Source organism: Quercus suber, unplaced genomic scaffold (genome assembly GCF_002906115.3).
Source record: "Quercus suber isolate HL8 unplaced genomic scaffold, Cork oak 2.0 scaffold_116, whole genome shotgun sequence".
NCBI classification, from domain to species: Eukaryota; Viridiplantae; Streptophyta; class Magnoliopsida; order Fagales; family Fagaceae; genus Quercus; species Quercus suber.
Window position 1 is genome coordinate 812,367 of NW_027069581.1, and position 24,096 is coordinate 836,462.

General features: G+C 33.7%; 1 protein-coding gene and 1 pseudogene across 3 annotated transcripts in view; one reads left to right on the forward strand and one right to left on the reverse strand.

Annotated features, from left to right (window-relative positions):
- Positions 1 to 2,918: 2,918 nt before the first annotated feature.
- LOC112008954 ((+)-pulegone reductase-like) lies at positions 2,919 to 7,429 on the reverse strand (annotated as a pseudogene).
- Positions 7,430 to 8,538: 1,109 nt separating this feature from the next.
- LOC112008930 (nuclear pore complex protein NUP205) overlaps positions 8,539 to 24,096 on the forward strand; it is a 41,981-nt gene continuing 26,423 nt past the window's right edge. The window contains exons 1-13 of one of the 3 annotated variants that reach the window (XM_065775641.1): positions 8,539 to 8,940; positions 9,111 to 9,206; positions 9,531 to 9,605; positions 9,714 to 9,818; positions 9,913 to 10,023; positions 12,767 to 12,926; positions 14,835 to 14,920; positions 15,518 to 15,640; positions 15,735 to 15,962; positions 19,441 to 19,530; positions 20,547 to 20,708; positions 21,490 to 21,606; positions 21,714 to 21,920. In XM_065775641.1, coding sequence (XP_065631713.1) covers positions 8,800 to 8,940; positions 9,111 to 9,206; positions 9,531 to 9,605; positions 9,714 to 9,818; positions 9,913 to 10,023; positions 12,767 to 12,926; positions 14,835 to 14,920; positions 15,518 to 15,640; positions 15,735 to 15,962; positions 19,441 to 19,530; positions 20,547 to 20,708; positions 21,490 to 21,606; positions 21,714 to 21,920 — 1,701 coding nt within the window. In that variant the 5' untranslated portion in view covers positions 8,539 to 8,799. The remainder of the gene's footprint in view (positions 8,941 to 9,110; positions 9,207 to 9,530; positions 9,606 to 9,713; positions 9,819 to 9,912; positions 10,024 to 12,766; positions 12,927 to 14,834; positions 14,921 to 15,517; positions 15,641 to 15,734; positions 15,963 to 19,440; positions 19,531 to 20,546; positions 20,709 to 21,489; positions 21,607 to 21,713; positions 21,921 to 24,096) is intronic. The other 2 variants (XM_024041298.2, XM_024041299.2) reach the window with 2 other exon arrangements.

The window sequence follows — 24,096 nt, forward strand, 5'->3', positions numbered from 1 at the left end:
TTATAAGAATATTATTAGGTAGAAAATGTAAATTGTCCATTTAATTTTTTTTTTTTATGTTTATTAATTCTAGACTTTTTGGTTTTTGTACGCAATAACTCACTTAGATTGATATTTATGATGCAGTCCTACATTTGACTCCAAAATTAAGAAATAAAACTTTCTCTAAAAATAAATAAGAGTAAATTGTAAATTACACCCCTAAAGTTTGGAGGTGATTGGATTTTACACATTGAAATTTCAGAATTTGAATTTTACCCCCTGAAGTTTGGAGTGTTTGTATTTTACACCCTTATATTTCAGAATTTGGATTTTACCTCCTAAAGTTTGGGAGTATTGGGATTTTGTACCCCCAGATTTTGAAACTTTAGAAAATAAAATTCAAACACCCAAAACTTTGGAGAATAAAATCCAAACACTCTTAAAATATATGGGGTAAAATTCAAATTCTGAAACGTCAGTGTAAAATCTAAACACCTCCAAACTTCAGAGGGTAAAATTCAAATTCTGAAACTTTAGAATGTAAAATCCAATCACTCCCAAACTTTAGGGGTGTAATTTACAATTTATCTAATAAATAATTTAGGACGCACGGTACAAAATTGTACTTCAATTATAGAATTTAATTATATTTTCTTTCAGTTTTACCTATTAATATATATATATATATGATTTGAAAGCTATACCCGGTGCTAATTTAAGTTACAATTATACCCACTGCTAAACGGTTGACCACTTTATACTATTATTAAAGAGTTTTTCATAGTTCAATTATGAAAGAAATTGTTAAATATCTCTAGGATCGGTTTGCCGATTGTCTCACATTGCCAACAATACCTCTATCTCTATGTTCTTGTTCATGATGTGAACAAGAGAGATTTTACATTCACTACTACACTAAACTTAAGGGGGTCATCCAGCCAATATAAAAGGTTGCAATTCCCTTTGTAACAGCCAACTTGGCTAACAGGCTGTGCCACAAATGGGTGAGCTTTTTTGAAGGAATACCGAAGATCTAACTTCTCTGCACATACAGGGCACGCCTAACCATGCATCTCTCTAGTAGTTCTCAACTATGTTCTTAATAGTTAATAGGTTGTGTGACTATCAAGCATACATGTAGAAAAAGTTGGAAGTACTGTACCAAATATTCTTAAAAGACAAGTATAGACATCATGAAAGTGTCTCGTTACTCACTTAGCCATGTCAGATTAAGCATCTCTAATCCCTCTCGAACAACCTAGAACTATGCTTAATCTCCACAAACATGATGTATGAACAATTAAGGAGTGTTTAGTAGGGATGTTTAAACAACAGTTTTCAGTATTTAAACACGTATTTTCATAACATTTTTTAACCTACATGTATTTCTATAACACTTAAACAACAATATTAGAAATTTCTAATCAAACAGGCCCTTATATTGCAACACCCAAAAAATTATAATAAGAACCAAATTGACTGTTATTCAAATGTATGGACCAAATTGTCAATAATTGCAAAATATAGTGACCAAAATGGTATATTTGCTTTTAAATCTTTAGCAACCTAGGGCCTTAACATGAGAAAATTTCAAATTAAAATGATTGTAAAGCCGAAAGTTTCTTCACTCCTAGAAACTTATTTGAAAAAAGAAACAAGTTGCTAGTTAAATTAATTTCTTTTGTCAAATACTGTAAATCTTGATTTTTTTTTTTTTTTTAGCAACAAGTGAGGGGGATTTAAACCAGATTCTCCTCCATTGAAGAATCAAATAAAAGCATTAGTTCTTGGCACCTCTGTAAAACATTTTAAGTGTCTGTTTGGGAACAATTTATTTAACTTTTTCTAAAAAAAATTTGCTGAAAGTGTGTTAAATTATACTTGTATTTTGAAAAAGTGAGAAAAAGTTTTTTTTTTAAAGTTTTAAAAAGCTATACATAAACGCTAAAAAGTTATAAGCCAAGCTTATATGCTCTAGCCAAACAGACATTAAATCTAGTAATATACGGTGATAAGCTGGACTCAGTGAGTTGAGAAAAAAGTTTGGGAATTGTTTAAAAAAAGTTATGCTTTTTGTTTGTTTTTTTCTCAGCTTTTTAACAGATAATTTAGCTTGTAGTTTTTGTTTTTGTTTTTTATAAATAAACTAATTTTTAGCTTTTTGTAACACTATGCAAATAATTAAGTTATTCAAAATAAGTATATTCCAAATGGACACATATTTGGAAAGGAATGTGTTGGCTCCTATGCAAGTAATAAATAAGTACGCAATTTATTTATTTATTTTTATTTTGGCCTTAAATAATACTATGGACAATTATATATATGTTTGCATTATACTATCAATGATTTAATGTAAGATTTACATTGTAAACTAAATAAATGTGTACATTACAACATTATGCACATTTGCATAAAAGTATACGATGTTGTAAGCATTTGTTTAAAAACAATATAAATTTTATATATTAATAGTACAATATAAATTAAGAATTTTCCTAATATTGTTGTTAGAAGATATATGTGTCTATTCTTTGTTGCTTTGAGCAATATTTTGATTTTTGACTGCTTTAAGAAATTCATCCTCTTAGTTTTTCTTTGTTTTAGTTTGTCTTACCGTGTTTGATTATACCAAGAACCTTGTAACTTAATAGCATAACTTAATGTTTCTAAGTTCTAATTCAAATCTCTCTCCTCCACGACTTGATTCTTGTCAATTAAATTGTCAAAAGTATCTGGATTAAAAACAAATAAATTGCCAGAAGTATCTTGTATGCATAGGTAAGATGTCAACGTAAAGGGGTATTATATAACAACAATATCAATTACCACAACAACAAAAAACGATAAACAGGGAATTTTCATTCCCTTTTATTTATCAAACGAAATGAGTTTTATTTATTTTATACTATATTTTATTTTGTTTTTCTTTTCATTCACTCGTCTGCAATCTTAACACCACGAAACAGTCCAACAAAAGCTGAGGGAATGTTCTCCAAACCAAGTGTGATGTCTTCAAGTGCCTGCATATTTCCAGTACGAAGGTGATCTGAAGTTGTTGATATAAAATCTGCATGCACGTTCATACAATCAGTGGGTAAAAATCCTTGGATTCTGATCCTCTCTTGTTAACAACATCCAGCATTTTTAAACTTGTTTGCTTTCCAACATCCTTGTACTCGGAGATTGCCCCAAAAACAACAATCGTACCAAAAGCATTCATGTTAGCAACTGCTGCTACTAGCATCTCACCCCCGGCGTTGTCGAAATACATGTCAATTCCATGTGGGAAGTGCCTGTAGTAGAATCAAATTCAACCACATACAATCAACTATATTAATTAATTCATATTAAATCAGCTTCCAACTATAATCTTTAGTGTAAACTTGATGTTCTGACCTTTTCAAAGCTGACTTCAAATCTTTTTCTTTCTTGTAGTTGAAAGGCATCATCAAATCCAGGCTTTTCCTTAAGAAATCCCACCTATTTATAACAAGTTCATTATAAAAATTAAGTTTTTATGTAAGATTAAAACCTTGCAAATTACTACTTCAGATTTCTAACAAAGTCAAAAGTAATGCAGGGGTGTGACCTTTTTTGATCGCTTCCAGCACAACCAACAACATATATAGTAACCAAACAGTTTGGCATACTGTCCAATGAAGTTTCCAACCGATCCAGAAAATGTAATATAAAGAGTTTCTCCCCCTTCTTGGGTTTGCAGACTTCAAAAAGCCCACCATAGGCTGTCAGTCCATTAAAGCCTGTTAAAACAAACAAACAAACAAACAAGCAATACCAATTGAAGAAAAAAAGAAGAAGAAAGGGAAACAAATTCCAAGCGCAGCACCGTGAGATTTCTCAAATTTTTGTGAAGAATTCAGGTGCAACTGTGAAATTGAAAGCAAACACTAGCTTATTTTGTCAGGGGTAAAATTGGATTTTTGAAAAAAAGCTGAGGGTAAATTAAGTAGAAGGCAAAACTTCTCTAACTGGTAATATTTTTGCATTTGTTGCAATTTGCAATTGCAGCTCAAAGATGCCACATGCAAACACAGGATTCCTTCGTACTGGAAAAAAAACTTTGATAACGCATGTTTACAATAATTTACAAAACACGAGTTTTGGGTTTTGCGCTAGAAAACGTGCATTTTGAGCTCCTTAAAGTGGAACCAAACGGGCACTTAGGGAATTTTAAATATGAATCAATTTTAAATAGAAAGGCAATTTAATGGTGCTTGCCAGCCAAAGAGAATTATGGGGTTGAAACTCCCTGTGTGGCAACCACACTGGTCACACATTTTGCTAAACATAGCCATCAAAGGATTCTCTTACAACTGAGTAATATTTCCCATTTGGTTGGTGATGTGACTTGTCTAGCAAGTTCTTTGGTAGAGAAAATGAAAAATGGGATGATAGAAAATATTGAAAAAATAGAAAATACATTTGTTTGTCATCATGTGTGTTTGGTAGGGGATGAAAAAGTAGATAAATAAAGATTAAATTACTATTATACCCTTATTATTAAAAAATAATGAAAAAGTATGGGTACTTTTGTAGTTTTTTTTTTTTTTTTTTCTCAATGCAATGTTTTCTCACCTTGTTCCCCATTTTGGAGGAAAAAAAAATGGTGGGCTCAGGTGGAAAACTCTAAACACTCCATTTTATTTTCTCTCACTTTCATTTCAACCAAAATAATGGAAAATCATATTTTTCTCTCTCTTTCTTTCCCTAGTCTTCCATTCTCTCATTTCAAGCATAATGTTTATTGAGCTTCAGTTCTGTGTAGATTAGTAACTCATTAACTCTAATTTAGTTTAACCACAATTAAAGTTTAAATGAGTTGGTGAAATTAGACCCTAGATTTATTCCACTTTGAATTATGACTTTTAGCGGACGCTTCCCATTTCACTTTGAAATGAAGAAAATCAAATCCTGTGTCTTCAACTCACCAAGGAAGCAGATTTATAAGCCATATTCTTCAATTAAATTTGTTAAACTTCGTTGTGTATTGAATGGGAGACCATTGGTTAAAATTAATTTTGTTAAGATTTATAAGCCATTTATGTGTACGAAACACCATTAATTAAAATTATTAGTGCATTGAACTTGTTACTCACTAGTTTGTAGATATTTAACCCTCCAATATTGGTTTAAAGCTGCCTCTCAAATATTTGAAAATACACTATATTGCTTGCTAGTGATCTTTGTTAGGATTCGTGAGAAACTAGCCCGACTATTCCAACTGCATCAACAATGTTTAGCCATGACATGCATTACACTTTTAGAAAGGGGGTAAATATTTAATTGGTTATGCAAATTGTACCCTCTAAGTTTGATTAAAATTTATTTCAGTCCTTTAACTTTACCCTCATTTAATTGAATCCTCTAAGTTTCAAATTTATTCAATTATGGCTTTTTGTCCAATTCCATTAAAAATTGTCATAAAGTATGTAATTAACTAATTAAAAAATTTGAAAAAAAAATTTCTCACATAAAAAATCTTTGATATATTTTTATTAACAAAATTGAATAGAAGACCTGAATTAAATAAATTTGAAAGTTAAATGACTCAATTGAACGAAAGTAAAGTTAAAAGACTGAAATTAATTTCAATCAAACTTAGAGGGTGCAATTTGCATTTTTTTACTTTACTTTACTCTACTCTACTCCCCTCCACTTCCTCTCCTCAATCCAAGTGGGCTATAAACTCTACTTTTAGATGTTGTGAGGGGCCATCTTGTAGATAAGGAACTACTTTAGTATAAGAGTTGTAATCTTCACTTAGTTCACTACCATATATGCAACTTAATATATAATATATAGAAATATAATAGATTTTTTTAATTTTTTTTTTAATTTTTCTTTCGAAATAGTTTTTAAAAATTCATTTTTCGTCTCATTTATCTTATTAAATATTTCTTTTTCAATTCATCCTTTGAGTAAGGTTTGAATGGCTTACAAATTTGCATCAGCATGCTAAATTAACAACTACTGAAAGTCATTTTAGGTAAAACTCTTAGGGGTGTTCACCAAATTGCAAAAACTGCACAAATTACAAAAATCACACCAAAATCGCTCACAAAATGGCATAACTGCATCGCTTCGCAAATAACAGTACACCACACTGCATGTGCATTGCAATTTATGGTTTTATAATAAGAAAACCGTACTACACTGCACACTCACTATATATTAATATATCTTTTTTAATATTAAATATATTATTAATAGTTTAATAATCCTAGTTTTCAAAAAAAAAAAATTAATAACCCTAGCAAGTGTTGATTAGAAAAGCCATCCCAAAATAAAGAAAAACTAGCTCAATAGTTTAAAACTTTGCCTAAAACAAATGAAAAAAAAAAATCAATTTTGGACTGGGTAGGAAAAATCCAAAATTTGAAAAATATACCGGTTTCAAACAGCATCTTATACACCACACCGCATATGTGAACGCAAAAATGAAGTGTGGTGCGGTTATGGTTTTAGCAAAATTCTAAACCACATCGCATATGTGAATGTAAAAATGAAGTGCGGTGCTATTATGATTTTGGCTAAACTGCACTGTAAAGCATGATGCTAAAAATGACCCAAAATCGTACCACAAACACCCTTAAAAGCACCCATCAAAAGATGAAAATGCGGATGAGCATTTGGTAAGGTTTGGTAATTTTCCAGATATAGTATTAATTCCATCGCATTAATAACTAAATGTACCCTTCCATCATGATGGTTGTTCCTAAGTTCCTAAGAGAATAAATAAGTCTAGATCCATAACATATTTTACTATTTTTATTTTTATAATTACTAAGTTATAAGTTGTAACTGAAGTATAATAAAGGTAATGTCACTAAGGGACTCGTGTGAAAGTTTTTTTTTTAGAGAGTTTCAACCTAAGACATCTGTTTCATATGAAAGTGATGTTGCACTAATCACAATCTTTCACCTCAAATGTAGAAAAATTGTGAAATTTATAGTTGTAGGGACCAGTTTTGGGCTCTTCTGTTATTCAGAGAATGGACCCAAGCCCAGCTAACCCTGCAATGAATTTATAGAGAATGGGTTCGAGAACTAGGCCCTAGCGAGGAATGCAGCGGCCATGCATGGATGTTTGGGGGTGTAATAACTTAAACGTAAATTGGGAGGTACAATAATGCTCCTCGGACGAGCCTTATAGAACTTGAAATCCTTATTACTTCTTTTAAGATTGATTACAAGGTTTGAAAGAACACAAGTTGCTACAGTACTTCTCAATTCTGATCCCTTTTCTATGTCCCCCTCTCAAGAGGGACTCCTTACATTATATATATCTCTTTCAGTTGATCCTGACCCTACATTTGTTGATCAGCCAGGCCACCACTTGAGAACCTGTCCCATCAGCTGCATCCCCATTCCTTCTGTGGGTTGCAGCACCCAAGGCAGTACTGTTCAGGAGTCTTATCCTCATTAATGCGGCCAGGGCGTTAGTTGAGGGCATTTAATGTGGAGGTGACAGTTCATCCGGGGCTTGTTCCTCCACCATGCTTCCACTGCCGGCGCTAGGTACCTACTATTTGCTCTTTGGGTGTTCAGGAAGATTCCCCTTGATGCGTGTCCACTTTGTGGTCTCGTCCATCCGAGGAAGGAATCTTCCTCAGCACTGTTTCTTGGGCAATTGGGCTTTACGCCCTCGTCCTCGAACCTCGGACACCTCTTCGGTGTGGGCCTTTGGGTTTGGTTCGAGGCGGGCCGTGACCGGCTAACTCTTTCTGGCCCCACAATAGTGTTTGTAACTTTAATTGTTGTATGAGAATTACCTCCACCACCATTCGTGATCTTGCTTGCCCATGGACTCTCAAATTGTACAAGCTTGCATATATTTAAACTTATTTATTTATGAAAGTAGAAATTTTGAAAGGTAAATTATACTCTTCTATAGTAAATTATTATTTTGATTATACCTGACCTTTTAAACTATTGAAATGTACTATTAACCCTAATTTTACAAATACATTACACTTAACTCCATATAATTGTTTATCAAAAAAAAAAAAATTCCATATAATTTATTTTGTGATTAATTTTGACAGAATTTGGTCTTTCAATGATAAACTCCATCAAACTTAACACTAAAATAGATGTTCAAGAAAACATTGAAACAAAATTATAATTTTTGATCGCGATGATAATTTAGAATAAGAAAATGTAATTTGTCCAAATTTAAACTTGATAGGACGAGATGAACACGCGCCTTGCAAGCGCTCATTCAAAAAAAAAAAAACGATTCAGAGCCTTCAGACTAAATACGTAATATAAACTCGGATTCACATCAGGTGCAATACCTAGGGTATTGCACCTGGTGCAATAGCTTATCAAAGGCTGAGATTGAAAGTTGAAAAAGTAACTTTCAATCTCAGCCATTAAATAAAATATATTAAAAAAGAGTAAAAAAATTAAAGTTAAAAAATGAAAAAAATTAAAAAAATTGTGAAAGAAATTGAGGTATTGCACCAGGTGCAATACCCTAGGTATTGCACCTGACGCTGATCCATATAAACTCACCCCTTTTTTATTTTGAGAAAAACATTTTCATTTTTCACTAAATTTGAAATTTCTCAGGGCTTATGTAGGGTTTACTGGAACTCTTACTGTCTCTCTCTCTCTCTCTCTCTCTCTCGCAATTTTCTCATCTTCAACCTATTTCCCGCCCTTTCGCCTCCCAAAATTTCCGTTCTGAACAATTACAATACACTTCTCCACACTTGTCTCTTTCTCTCTCCTAGGGTTTCGACCTTTTCTCGCACTACTACTACTACTACTACTACTTCTGCCACCACCATGGTCACGCCGAAGCAACTCTTATCCACAATCGAATCGGCCCTCCTCGGCCCTTCGCCTCCGACTCCCGCTCAGCGCATCGAGCTCATGCACGCCATTCGCAACTCCGTGTCCTCCCTCCAATCCCTCCTCTCATTCCCGGTAACCCTTTCAGTATAATCGAATTTGGTTATTTTGCCATTTCTGCCTTTCTGTACTGTTACTCTGATTCTTTGTGAAAATTGAAATGTAATCGCAGCTTATTTAGTTACTGGTGTTGCTCTTCTGATTCATTATTTGGTTGTTGTTAATTTTTTTGTTGTTGTTGTAAGCCTCCAAAACCCTCGGACCGGGCACAAGTGCAGTTAAGGGAAGTTAGGCTTCCGGATTCGCCGCCTATTTCGCTTGATGATCAGGACGTCCGTATTGTAAGTTTGTCTCTTACTCAGTTCCATTGTGAAAATGTAGGGAAGGAAAAATTATCTCTGGATTTTGGTGCGATTTTCGCGTTCGGTACATGTTTTAGCGAGAATAGTTGTAGTATGACCGATTAATGAATTGTTTTATTTTCCTATATTGATGGAAGTTTTGATTAGCAGTTTCAGTCGTTTATGCATTGTACCAGTTATGAACTTTCATATTTTTCATGGAAGAAGTCATGATTATGGTCCTACAGTGCAGTTTTTTATTTTATTTATTTATTTTTATCACATATTTTCTATATTTATTTTTGATATTGTGATGGATTACAGGCTCTGAAATTGAGTGATGATCTTCATCTCAATGAAATAGATTGTGTACGTTTGCTTGTTTCAGCGAATCAAGAGGTGAATTTGGGCTTTCATTTTTTTGTATAAACTTTTGGCACTATTGTCTCATATCTGTTTTATTGCTTGATTTTTCTTGATAAGTTTTATATTGTTTTGTGTTTCTAGTGGAGTTTAATGGGACGAGACCCATCGGAGATTTTACGCCTTGCAGCTGGACTTTATTATACTGAGAGAAGAGATCTTATAACAGCCCTCTATACGCTATTTAGGGTATGTGTTTCCCTTGTCCATCCCATTCTCTTAGCGCCTTTGGTTGTAAGTTGGCCTTTGTTCTTTCTAATGAATTCTTTAACTGTTGCTGCAGGCTGTTGTGCTGGATCAGGGTCTTGACGCTGATATAGTATCGGATGTTCAGAAATATCTAGAAGATCTTATCAATTCTGGGCTCAGACAGCGCTTAATTTCTCTTATAAAGGTTTGAACCTTAACAATGTTTTCTTTCACATCATGCCTACTCAAATGTGTAGTTATGCCTTTCAATGCAAGCATGTTCCCTTAGTATTGTTAGTGTTTTAGTCTTAGTTCAGTCAATTGAAATAAGATTTAATGATCAGAGCATAATTCTTGTAATTCCAGAGAGATGTTGATTATGCTTTTTGGCAGTTAATTTAATCTGACCCGTTTTCTTGATTTTCTTATGGACTTGTTCCAATGACTTATTATAAGATATAATTCCTTTTACTTTGACTACTAACCTTGTGGATATAAGAAATGTACTACTTACCAATTTATGTGTGTACAACCTTTTATTAATTTATTTTGATAATCAAGCGGAGATTTTATTATCAAAGAAAACCCAGTACAAAAATCACAGAACCAAAGAAAACCCAGAACCTCAGGAACACCCAAAACAAGAACCAGAAATAAGGCTCCCTAAGCAATCTCCCTGTAGCAACCAAAAATGAAAAGAATAGAAGGATCATAGATTTCTCAGAGAGAAGATAAATATTAGTTTTATTGTTCTTCTACTGCAGCCAGGGTCCTTGTTGCTTGGGAGACCCCGTCCAACCAGAGACTAATTGATGTAGGAGTCTAATGCCTTACAAGGGTGACGATGATGTGGCATGAGAGGCTGACCTGGCACATGGCCATCCAAGCCAAAGGGTCCATTTAACATGGGCCATATTTGTTATCCATATGTACAGAGTTTGTTGCAGTACTTGAAAATTGGAGGAAAAATTAGATAGAGGCACATGCACATACTAGATTTAATAATGCTCATGGCTTCTACTTCTAACAACTTCCTGAAATGAATTAAAATCTTTGTGCCACTCTATGTTCCACCAATAAAAATTTGCCTCATGTTTCCTTATTTAATTAAATCCTCCCATTATACCCTTTTTTTTTTGTTTTTTTAAATTTTAATTTCCCAAAATAAATTAAGAAACCAAACACACCATCACCACCACCGCCACCACCAACCTTGGTCAGCGCCGGCCACCTCTACCCTTGACGTCACTGGCCAAGGCAACCACCGTCGCACTTGACATCATTGGTCATGGCAACCAACGTTGCCAGATCTACACCACCTTCGGACATCCAAGAAAATCCCACCGCCCCTCTCAATCCCACCAACCACCATCACTCCACCAAAAAAAACTCAACAAATTTGGAACCACCATCACACAGATGTTGTTTGCAAATGATATTATGAATTCTGTTTTTTATTAATTATAATCCCCCTTTATTGGAGTAATTTTAGTCATTTAAATGGCTTAACAGCCACTTGCGAAAGTTATGTTCAAAGAACTGACCTCCTCAAGCAAATTGGTCTTGAACCGAGTAAATGGGTTTCCTCAAGCAAACTTGAACAAACTTGCTTGAATGTGTGTCCATCTATTTAAACCCAACTAATGAATTATTAACCATCTCGTAGAAGGTAAAAGAAACCAATAATGGATGGTGGTTCTGGATTTGTTGGGTTTTGGCAATGGCCGGCGCCGGCCAAGGTTGATGGTGATGGTGTGTTTGGTTTCTTAATTTATTTTGGGTAATTAAATTAAGAAAAGGTACAATGGGAGGATTTAATTAAGGAAACCTGTGGCAAGTATTTATTGGTGGAACATAGAGCAGTAGAGGGAAAGTTGGACATAAGATTTCGATTCTTCTGAAATGTAACATGTGCACGTGTCATTAACCATGTTTCCTTTCAATTTTCAAATACTACAATCAAGGTTGTAAAAAGCGAAAGGCGACCCAAAGGTGCCAAGGCCTTGTATTGCCTGAGGCGTAAGGCGACAAAAAGGCACTAGCCTGAGTAAAGCGAGGTGCCAAATTCTTAATATATTTATTATACATATAGAACTTAAATCATATGTACCTAGTGTATCAAAATATTATAATTAGGTTTTTTTCAATGTGTTGCATGAATAAATTAGGTCTATCAAATTATTTCAAAATAGGATTAACATGGTTTAGGCTCTATTAGTTATTCTAACAAATAGGTTTTACAACAAGCTTCTATAGAACAATAAGTTTTACAGCAAATTTCTATAAATTAATTTAACTAATTGTAGGTTTTATAACATGCCTTTTTATATCAATAATCTAATAATAGGTTTCACAAAAAACTTCTATTAAAAAAAACCTTGAGGCTCTTGCCTTAGCGCCTTTTTTCATGGATTAAGGTGGTCGCATTGCTTGCCTAGGCTTTGAAGGTGAGCGCCTCACTAAAGGCGCCTCTCCTTAGAGCCTTTAAGGCGCCTTAGTGGTGCCTTGCCTTGCCTTTACGTGAGCTCCTGGCTTGCCTTTGACTACAATGCTATAATAAACTTGGCACATTTGGATTTAGCTACAATAACCATATGGTTCATGTGAAATGAACTCTTAGGCTTGATTGGCCTTGTGCCATGTCACTCTATTGTGCCTTGTCATTATTATCCTTGTAATACATTAGACTGTCCTGCAACTTAGATAGATATTGGGTTCAATAACAAAATCTTAAATCTGAATTTGGTTTGAATTGGTTGGATACTCTGGTTCTGATATTAAAAATCAAGCCAGCTTAGACTCTCTCTTAATTAAGGAAGTTTAAGCATATCCACTCATTGATTACTATATCATTGACGTTCACCAAGGAAAACTTCTGTTGGATCCTACTTTTTGTGTAGCCACTTTCGTTAATGTTTTGAGCATAATTTCTGTCTGTTTAATTACAGGAACTGAATCGGGAAGAACCAGCAGGTTTGGGTGGGCCCCACTGTGAGCGCTATGTTCTTGATTCTAGAGGTGCTCTTGTTGAGCGGCAAGCAGTGGTTTGTAGGGAAAGACTCATACTTGGCCATTGCCTTGTCCTTTCTGTTCTGGTTGTGCGGACAAGTAAGATTCAAACCAATTTCAAGTTGAATACGCTATTTTATTACTTGCAAGTTGAACATTTATAATTATAAGTGACCTACACAAGTGTTGCAGTCACAACATGGGTTTCTGATGGCAACTAACAGCACATCTTGAGACAAAGTTGGTTAACTTATATTTTATATACCTATTAAAATATTGAAAAAAGAAAAAGAAAAGAGGTTATGTATTTGTAACTTTATGCGACTCCCTTTACCCCATGTGTTGGGGAAAGCAAATAAAAAATAAGACTAATGTACACTTTTGGCCCCTAAAGTGGGTTGTTTTGATTTTGGCCCTTTACGTTTCAAAATTTTGATTCTGGTCCTCCATGTTTGATTCCATTTTCATACTGCCCTTGTTGTCCATTTTTGTTAGTAATTTGACCATCCATAATTTGTTTTTTTTTTTTCCTATAACAATGAAATTCCTAGATTCCATACATTTTAAAGCTAGTATTTCATGAAATAGTTAAACACGAAGCGAATTGAATGGTTAGATTACTAATGAAAATGGATGGCAGGGTCAATATGAAAATGAAATCAAACATGAAACTCTAAAATGAAAACAACCCCAAACTTTAAGGGCCAAAAGTGTACTTTAGTAAAAAAAAATAAAATCTTTGAACTGCACTTCGTTTCGTTTGTTTGATTCTTAAAGTTAGCCGCTTGAAGTTTTACCCCACAAGTTTTGTCATGAGCTTGCGATTGGCATCTTATCATTCATGATGTATCCTCTATGAAATGTAATTATGGCAATCTAGCTCTCCATATTCTCATGATTTGTGCTGGCTACCAGTAGAAAAACACTAAGATAAAATAATTGGAAGATATTAACCATGCTCCTTCTTGAGGGTTATCTGTCACATTAAGATAGAATATGAAGAATTTGATCTTAGAATTCTTTAGAATGTAAAAAAAGTTGTTCTTATACAGAAATCTTCTGATTTCCATCTTGTGGTATTTGAAATTCTACAAATTCAGAGTTACTTAGAATACCTCCCTCTAGCATGGCTTTTGTGAAGTTAACTGTTGTTTGATTGCATGGGATTTAACTTGTTGAATAGAGTTGTAGGTATACCTCAATTAAGTATGCAACTGGGTGTGCATATATCCATAGTTTCTGACTCATTGTAACCATAGTATGTTTGGGTTGGAATTTCCTTATTTTAGCTAGGTTTGACAGTGAGTTGAGGGGCGAGTATTGATTCTTTGAGCTTGCCTGCACTCAGTAGTTCAGCTTGGTTAAGTTGATTTAGTAGTAGCTGAATCTTAATGATCGGGAAAAGTTCCTGAGCCATGCAAGCATTGTTCGATTTTTATGTTGTACTATCAATGCCTAGCAGAAGGATAAGAGATTGATTGAATATATCTTATGAATATATGCATCAGAATATAAGTCCATTCCCATGAGAATAAGCAATGGCCATGAAGCTGGAGATATGGCATAATGAGGCCAAATCTATACTATTTTAAGTGTACGAACATGAGTGATAGATCCCAAGCTAGGTCTTGTGTTTTGGTCCTGGAACCTAGGTTCTTTAGTATATGTTGACATTGCAATGCCTTAACTTAAAAAAATAAATATGACAATTCAGTGTCACTCCCCGTTGGCATATCTAGAAAAAGTTTGTATTTTGCATTATTTTTCTTGCTTTTTTTTTTTTTTTTTTCATTAATGAATTTCTGTTCTTACTGATCATAAAAAAAGGTTATTTCCTAAACACATCTACATTTTAGAGCCCATGTTGAATTTGTTTAAAATATATTCTGTTTCTTTGTCCAGTAAAAGCCAAATAAGGGTAATCCAAATGTGATGCAATCAATTGTTTGTACTTTTCTCTTAGAAGAGTATTCATATTGCTAGTGCTGTATCATGTCTTGTTTGCAGGCCCAAAGGATGTAAAAGATATTTTTTCCACTTTAAAAGATAGTGCTGCTGAACATAGTCAGAGTAACACCACCTTAAAACATCAGGTATGTGTTTATATTCTTATGGACTGAAGATTATTTAGCTTATTACATTTAGGGTTAGGTTTGAAAATTACTGAGTGTTTGACACACTTAAGACACACATGGAATCATGGATAAGAATCCAGTCAGGGCTGAATTGGATGGCTTGAGAAGTTTGAGCTAGTGGAATTGTGGGAAGATTGATAAAGAAAATATCGTATTCGTTGTTGCCATCTAGCAGGAAAGTACAGAGATCCCATTATAGGTGGAGGTTTTTCTTGTTGGTGGCAGTAGTCTTTGATTTCTAAATGGGCAACGCTGTTTAGACTTTGGAGAGTGTTTGTTGTGCTCCCTTGGATAAAATCTTCATTAGCAACATGGCAGATTTTATGCCTTTGATTTTTTTGAATTGTTTTAGCCATAAACTGGAGAGAATTCCCCACCCCCCAAAATCAAAAAAAAAAAAACTCCTCAACACAAACACATTGTATGTATTATTCATGAATTTATTTTACTTATCAAAAAATATATATATTCATGAGTGTAATTTGATTTACATGTTCTCATGCAGTTATATACTTTTACTGTTTTATCACATAATACTATTTGTTGTTGATGCAGATTACGTTTAGCCTTCTTTTTTCTCTTGTCATCGCTTTCGTATCAGATGCTCTGAGTGCAGCACCTGATAAAACATCCGTTCTCTCCCGTGATGCATCTTTTAGGCATGAATTCCATGAAATTGTAAGATGAGAAATCTTGGTGGTTTGTTTTTTACTCAATCTCTATAATGTTTTTGCAATGATTCAGAAATTACTCATGATCATGCATGGTTTAGGTGATGACTGTTGGAAACAATTTAAATGTTGAGGGCTTTGTTGATGGTGTAAGGCTTGCTTGGGCTGTACACTTGATGTTAATCTTAGACGTGATTGCTGCGAGGGAGTCTGTTTCAAATGCTTCATCAAATGATTTAGGTTACCTACATTCGTGCTTGGAAGTTCTTTTCTCAAACAATGTCTTCCAGTCATTATTGGAAAAAGTTCTTCGAACTGCGGCTTACCAGGTTTATTTGTAATATCACTTTTTTCCTTGCTGAATTTTTACAAATTTGACATATTCTTAAGTGTGGTACTGGTAATATTAAGGCTCTATGTTTCAGAGTTAGTTGTGTTTTCTGAATGAAAACATTTTCAAGGAAAACTGCTTTTTTTTGGTGTTTGATTGTGTTCCTGAAAATGCTCTAGAAAACGTTTTCTAACATTTGACTCATACAAAAATCACAAATTTTCCTATATTATTTTATATGAATATTAAATAACAACTTTAATTCACCACTATAAGATATTAATACGGAACTACTAAAATCAACCTAAAAAATAAGAAGAATCAAAATAAAATAGCTATATTATTTTATATGAATATAAAATAACAACTTTGACTCACCACTATAAAATATTAATACAGAACTACTAAAATCAACCTAAAAAATAAGAACAATCAAAATAAAATAGCTAAAAGTTACACTTATAAATTATTGAAAATTTTACTTATAAGCACAAGCAAAATAAGAGTGTGACAACAAAAAGCAAAATACAAAACAAAAAAATTTAATAAAAGTATCAACTAAACAATAATTATCCATTGCCCATCCAATCTATTAATTTTGGGTAGGATCCAACTTGCCCATGTACTCAATACACATTAATATGCACTTAAAAAGTTGTTTTTGTGTGACTTTTAAAAGTTTGGGGCTGATTCTTGAAGTTTTGAGGCATATTGTGATCATTTTCTATGTTTTGGGAGGTATTTTCGTCATTTCAATGGTTTGGGGGTATATTTATCATTTTGGTAGTTTTAGGGATTATTAAGTCTTGGTGGTGGTTTGAAGGTATTTTGGTGGTTTTGGGGTTTCAAGGTTAGTTTGATCATTTCAAAGGTTTCCTGGGGGTTGTCATTTTTGAGGTTCTGAGGATGTTTCAATTATTTTGAAGGTTTCGAGGGACATTTTTGAGGTTTTTAAGGTATTTTGGTCATTTAAGAGATCCAGCTGTATTTTATCACTGTAGAGGTTTTTGTGTTATTTTGGAGAGGGAGAGAGAAGGTAAGGTTTTTTTCCTCAAGGCTTAAAACATTTTACTTTCCTTTGATGAGCATCAAAAGGATTAACATCAAGCTCTTATCTCTTGGCACTGGTGATGGATGAGCTCACTAAGTGCATGCTTGGCATCATGTTAAACCATGCTTTTTCAAAATGCAACATTTATACCATTTTTAAAAATTGAAGAATAAGCTATATCATATCAATTGGACATTGGGGTAATGGAGCTGTTTTGGAGTACAGTTACTTTGCGTCTATTGTGGATGGTTTGAAGGTTTAGAGAGGCCTTCTACGGAGCTGAAGCTAGTGTTTTACTGTTTTTGCGTGTTCTGTATGAGTGGATGTCTGTGTTGTCCACCTTCTCTTCTCCCTCTTTGCTTTACTTTCACTAATAGCTCTTCTATGGCTTGATTGTATCTTTCTCTCTTAGTATATTCCTTGTATACTGGGTTTCAACAATAAATATTATTATTCATTAAAAAAAGGCACTAAATTGATTTAAGAAGAAGTCTCTTGGCTATGCTTTTTGCAGATTTAGTTTTAGTGGATGAAATTAAAGGTGGATATTAAATTAAAAAATTATGGAGACACTCTAGAATCTAAAGGTTCATGACCCAACTTAGGTATGTTTTTTTACTTGGACTTCTGTGATGGGTAAGATTCTTACATTGAATCACTTACACTGCCGAAGGGCTATCATGATTGATTGGTGTTACACGTGCAAGAACAATAGGGAGTGTGTGGATCATTTGTTGCTTCATTGTAAGTTTGCTAAGGTGTTGTGGTCTTTTGTATTCTGTTTGTTTGGGGTGCAGTGGGTGATGCCAAGGAGGGTGCGTGAAGTGTTGGAGTCTTGGGGGTGGGTGGCATTTGGTGGGCTGTTTCATAATGCCTTATGTGGACAGTTTGGAAGGAGTGTAATAAGAGAGCTTTCGAAGACTTAGGAGCACAACAGAGCTGAAGTCTATTTTTAGGGGGTCCTGCTTGAATGGATGGCTGTTCTTCCAGGCCATTTTCTCTCTTCTTTTTTAGATTTTACTGATTGTTGTAAAGTAGCTTGAGAATGTCCTGTAGAACACTGCTTGTGTATTGCTAGGCATCCCTTGTTTGACACATAATAGACTTTTATTTACTTATCCAAAAAAAAAAAAAAAGTAGGACTGAGATAGAGATATATGGAATGTAAGTTTAGTAAAAAAAGAAACAGAGATGAAGGGGCTGTAACTTGTAAGGCTGATATTGAAGAGATACAAAAGAGACAGAGAGAGCTTTCAATATCTTTTTTTTTGGATAAGTAATGAATATTTATTGAGAACCAAGAAAAGCCTTATGTTCATGATGATGAACACAGAGGGAAAGAATTTCAAAAGTCTCAAAAGTTAAATCTCAGGGAAACTTGAAAATCTAAAATAGAAATACATTGTGTAAAACCCCAAATCCAGGACCAATGAATGTGAGTACGAGCAAAAAAAGCTTTCAATTGATCTGATGAGCTTTCCCTATCTTCAAAGGTACGATTATTCCTCTCCTTCCAAGCAAGCCACATCAAACAAGCTGGCACCATTTTCCATATATCTGAACCAAACTTACCAAGCTAGTTTCTCAAGCTGGCACATTCCCCGGCAAAACCCTCTGAATCCTAAACATTTGAAGTGCAACTCCCAAAAAAAATGGAGAGACTAAAGAGGATGTGAATCATAGGATAAGAACAAGGTGTAAGTATGAAGTGGAGAAATGCATGAGGAGCATTGTGTGATCATAGGATATTTATTTTATAAGACTACTATAAAACAAGTTATGCACTATACCAATCCAAAAAAGAAAAAAAGAAAAAGATGACAAGCTATGCTCTATGGTACTAGATGTTGGACTGTTAAGCAGCAACATATTCATAAAATGAGTGTAGCTGAAATGAAAATGTTAAGATGAATAAGTGTAAATATATGGAAAGATAAGATTCATAATGATGAACTTTTCTTAAAGATACAGGTGGCCCCTATTGATGAAAAGAGTCACTTGGGATGGTTTGGTCATGTTTAGGGTAGAGCGATTAATGCACCGGTTCTTATGCAGCATTTCTTTGGGGGTTACTGTTTGATCTGGTTTCATGTTATCTCATAGTTCCCATTATATAGTTGGTCAAAGTTTACAATCATTGTAGCATGCATAGAATGAAATGTAACAGGTTTATATCTTTTTACCTATCAAAAAAATAATCTGGTTTCATGTCTTTACTTTGTTCTGATGTTGCACCCATTAATAACTCGTATATTTCCCCTTCTAGAAAATTGATTGTTATGTTATTTCATGTCCAGATTGCTGTAACATTTTGATTTAACTTGATCTGAAATAAGTAATCAATTTTAAGATTGTACCTTTGTAATTTGTCTCTCATTGGCATGTCATTAAGTCTGCTGTGTTGTTTGCTTTGTAATTTATACAGAATGATGACGAGGATATGATATATGTGTACAATGGTTATCTGCACAAGCTAATTACCTGCTTCTTGTCTCAGCCAACTGCCAGAGACAAGGTCAGTTTGATATATATATATATATATAATATGTTTATGTATTCTTTTCTCTCTTAAATATATGGCATTATGATAGAGTGAAAATTGATTGGTTGAGATGTCATTTCTCTACCAAATGATGATTTCAGTGACTAATTTGCCTTCTATGTATGTCAGTTCATCTGAATAGTGTAATAGAGTCTATAGAGATTGCAACTTTAGTATGTCAAACTATTGCTGATTGGAATAGCTTGTGGATGATGACGACGACGACGATGACCAGATCTTTATTGCATGATTGGCTTTATATCTTTTGATGGCTCCTGCCATTATTATTAGATTCCATGAAGCAGGGTTTTGAGTTGTGTTTGAACAGCAGGTGTTTAGACAATGAAGAACCTATTTTATACATTGGTTTGAAATAGAGAATTGTGAGCTTGGAATAATGTTTTTAATTTTTGTTGTTTACTTGTTTCTTTAATAAGAATTTGTATGTATGCAGAAAAAAGCTTAAAGAGGTGTATGAATCGCATAATTTTTTTTACTGGAAACAGATTAATTTCCATTTCTGGGGAATTGGTGAGACTGGTGGGCAAGCATTATAACTAATTCTTTCAGGACAGCTTGTAGGTTTTGTTGCTTTTGGTCATGGATTTCTTTTCTTTTAGTGGTGGGGGTTGCGGTAAATTCCTTTTGAAATTGAGATGATAATCGTTTGCAAATTTCTTTCTGGCACTTTTCTCTATCTATTTTAGTGGCTGATAGACTTGAATAATTTTAGCTGGGTTTCCTTTGGAATAGAATAATCTTAAGGGGGTTTAAAAAGATTTAGTCTTTTGAACAAAATAGACCTAAACAAGGGACCTAAGTTGTCTTGGTTCAAAATTAACTTGTTGCTGCATCACTCTTTCTTACTTTTGTGCATATTTAACTCTCTTCCTTATAACATGTATTTGATTCCCTAGTTATCATTGGTCTTTCTCTGGCTTCAAGCATGTGTTCTTTCTGTACTTACGGTTCTGTATACTTTTTCACAGGTGAAAGAATCAAAAGAGAAAGCCATGAGCGTTCTTAGTCATTACCGGATGGCTAGCTCACATGATTATTCACATGATGGCAACTTGAATTCTCAAGAAGCCATTGAAACTGGCTCTTTAACATTTGTCTCCCTCCTGGAGTTTGTGAGCCAAATTTATCAGGTTAGTTTGAACTAAATTAAATCACTTTGAATCTTCCAAAATAATTGCTTGTTTAATATACCAATGTAAATTATATAAATGTGAAATGAATCTCAAAAATCCCAAGTGATATGTTCTAATTGGAAATTGTGGATTCCAGTTAGCTCAATTGTTAAAGTCTCTGATTGTCAAATAAGAGAATCATCATGGAGCGGATGCCATAAGTTGAAATTTTATTATATCTATATTTAAAAAAAGGGTTCTAATTGGAAATTAAACATTTATAGTTATCTTCTGTGTGTAGGCAAATATTATTCTGAAAAGGCTGTCTAGATCGAATTTTCTGTGTAGGTAAATCTGTTTTTTTTTTTTCAAATCGTTATTTAGGTCAAACCAAATGATATTGCTTGTTAATCAGAATACATAGATGAATAATGTACTCCCTCTGTGTCATTCTGTTCTAGTCTATAACTTTTTGGGATATTCCAAAATTTGTGTCACTTTCTAGAAAGAGTGTGTAGTGTTTTGGACTTTACTAATTTACCCTTGAATTCAAAAACGACCATAGTTCATAGACATGAAAAAGAAAGGGTAATTTGGGAAATAGCTCTATTTGAAAGTAAAATCATTAAATGTATTGTCCCCTTAAAAATTTGGAGTTATGAAGGACCAACAAACTGGGATGAAGTGTGTGATTTCGTTTTTTGCCTACCTTTGCTAAAAATAAGAATGATTTACTTTTTTGCTATGAATTTTTCTGTAGTATAGCTTCTTATGCTTATGTTAATTATATTATTATCAGAAGGAACCAGAGCTGTTGTCTGGCAATGATGTTCTGTGGACATTTGTAAATTTTGCTGGAGAGGATCATACAAATTTTCAAACACTTGTGGGTTTCTTGAATATGCTGAGTACCTTGGTATGTGAAATGAATTTCTTTATTCTTCATAATCCTGTAATCGGAGAATTTTTCATCCTCATTATGGTATATCTTTTTTGATTTTCACGTTCTGATGTTACCTCTAGGCTTGTAGTCAAGAAGGAGCTTCAAAGGTTTTTGAGTTACTTCAGGGGAAGGCATTCCGGTCTGTTGGGTGGAGCACTTTGTTTGATTGCTTATCAATCTATGATGAGAAGTTTAAACAGATCATTCAAACTGCCGGTGCAATGCTACCAGAGTTCCCTGAGGGGGATGCAAAAGCACTAGTTGCATACCTGAATGTTCTTCAAAAGGTTCTTACTTGTTCGATATTATGATTTTATCAGCCTTTTGATTTTTTTGCATTTCTTTGGATGTTTCTTTAAAAGACGTTCCAAAATTTCCAAGCAATCTAACTCTGTAAAGCCATCTTGTGACTAAACTTGGTTTTCTCTACATAAGAATTGGCATGGGAGGTTTGGTGATAAATTCCACTTGAGATGGTTTGGCCATGTTTAGAGGAGAGAAATTAATGCATCGGTAAGGAGTGAGTTGACCCGCATTGAGGGAATTAAAAAAGGTGGAGGAAGACCCAAAATAACATTAGTAGAAGTAATAAAAAAATGGACTTATCGATTAAGGGAAGAACATAGAATATAACTTTAGATAAAATAGAATGGAGGAAAAGATACATGTGGCTGACTCTATCTAATCTGTTGAGGATTCATAGTTGACCCCAAAAATTTGGAATTAAAGGCTGCTTCTTGTTGTGGGGGCTCAATTCCATGTTCTCGTGTTTTTCTTGCTGCTTTTGCAGATACTACTTGTTCTAATTCACTTTTTTTTTCTTAATTTTTGGACTCTTGTTAGAGTTATGTGTTGATGCATTGAAGCTTTTTAATTGCTTGTTTGTGTTTTTATAAAATAATTTTCCATCCACATAAGGTGCGTGATTGCCTCCATTTTGGTGATTTCCTTAGACATTTTACATAACTCTATAAATTGCAATGTATTGTCTAATATTATGTATATTTTTTTGGAGATAGGTTCAAGTTACACCTGGTATAACTCTTATAGAGTTATACATTTTTTAAACCATTGATTTTCATTAGATCTAATGGTTAAAAAAATACTAGTGACATGCCATATCTGATATCATTAAGTCATTAAATTCTCTTCTAAAAATAAACAAAATGTCAATTAACACTCACCCCCACCGTTTTCTTCTTCTTCTTCTTCTATCTCTCTTTCTTTCTCTCTCATGACTCATCTACCAAGACCTCCATAAACTCCTCCAGTGAACCAAATAAATCAACAAGGGATAAAGCATTAGCATTTTTCATCTTTTCAGTTAGATGTGAATTATATGCATCTGTGTAAATAGATTTCAATGGAATTGACAACGATTGAATTAATTTTTTATTTGACAATTCTCCTGAAGTAAACATATACAAGTAACAAACAACATTCCCTGCATTAGCAAACCAACCGATTTATTAATTTTAATTTTTTGTGATGGGAATGTTAGATTGGATGCGAATTGGTGCTTTTTTCTTTGACTCTTCTATATTCCTAACAGAGAAGTTATACGCTCCACCCAAAATTCCAATTAAATTAAGATACTATAGAGATGTTGTAGTATAGTGGCTATTCTGTGTTAGATGCCCTGTACGTGAACTCAATACATGTGATGGTGGTACTTCTAATAAGTCTTTTAAAAGGATTTCATGTAGCTTTTCGATACCCTGTATGCAAACTCAATACATGTAATGCTGAGCTGGGGGAAAATTGCATTAATACCAATAAAATTACAATGTATCAATTCCCTAGTTGATTTATTCGGTTCATTGGACGAGTTTATGGAGTAACTAGTAGATGAGAGAGAAAGAGAGAAGGATAGAAGAAGAAGAAAACCGTGGAGGGTGAAAGTATTTATTGACTTTTTGTTTATTTTTAGAAGAGAATTTAATGACTTAATGAAATTAGATATGGCATGTCACTAGTGTTTTTTTAACCATTAGATCTAATGAAAATCAATGGTTTAAAAAAGGTGTAACTCTATAAGAGTTACACCAGGTGTAACTTGAACCCATTTCATTTTTTTGATACATTGATAGTTATTTGTACGGGGATTTGACTTCTGGATGTCTTTGTAAATACCAAGAGGTGTCAATTGAGCTACGTAGCTCTTGGGAGCATTATGCATATTTATAATCATTAGTTTTTAAGAGGGGAAATTACACATTATCTCCCTAAACTATGACCCTTTTTAAACTTATCCCCCCAAACCTTTTTTTTTGATAAGTAGTGAGACTTATATTCATCATTAAAAAAACGCAAAATAGCCATTACAGGTGTTCATGATGGTGAACACAATAAACAGCGAACCAAAGCAACAAAAAAAGAAAAAGAAAAGTAACTTAAGGGGCACTTCTAAGGGTAGAAAAGAACTCCAAAGTAGAAGAACCCCAGCACTTAGCCCATTCAAAA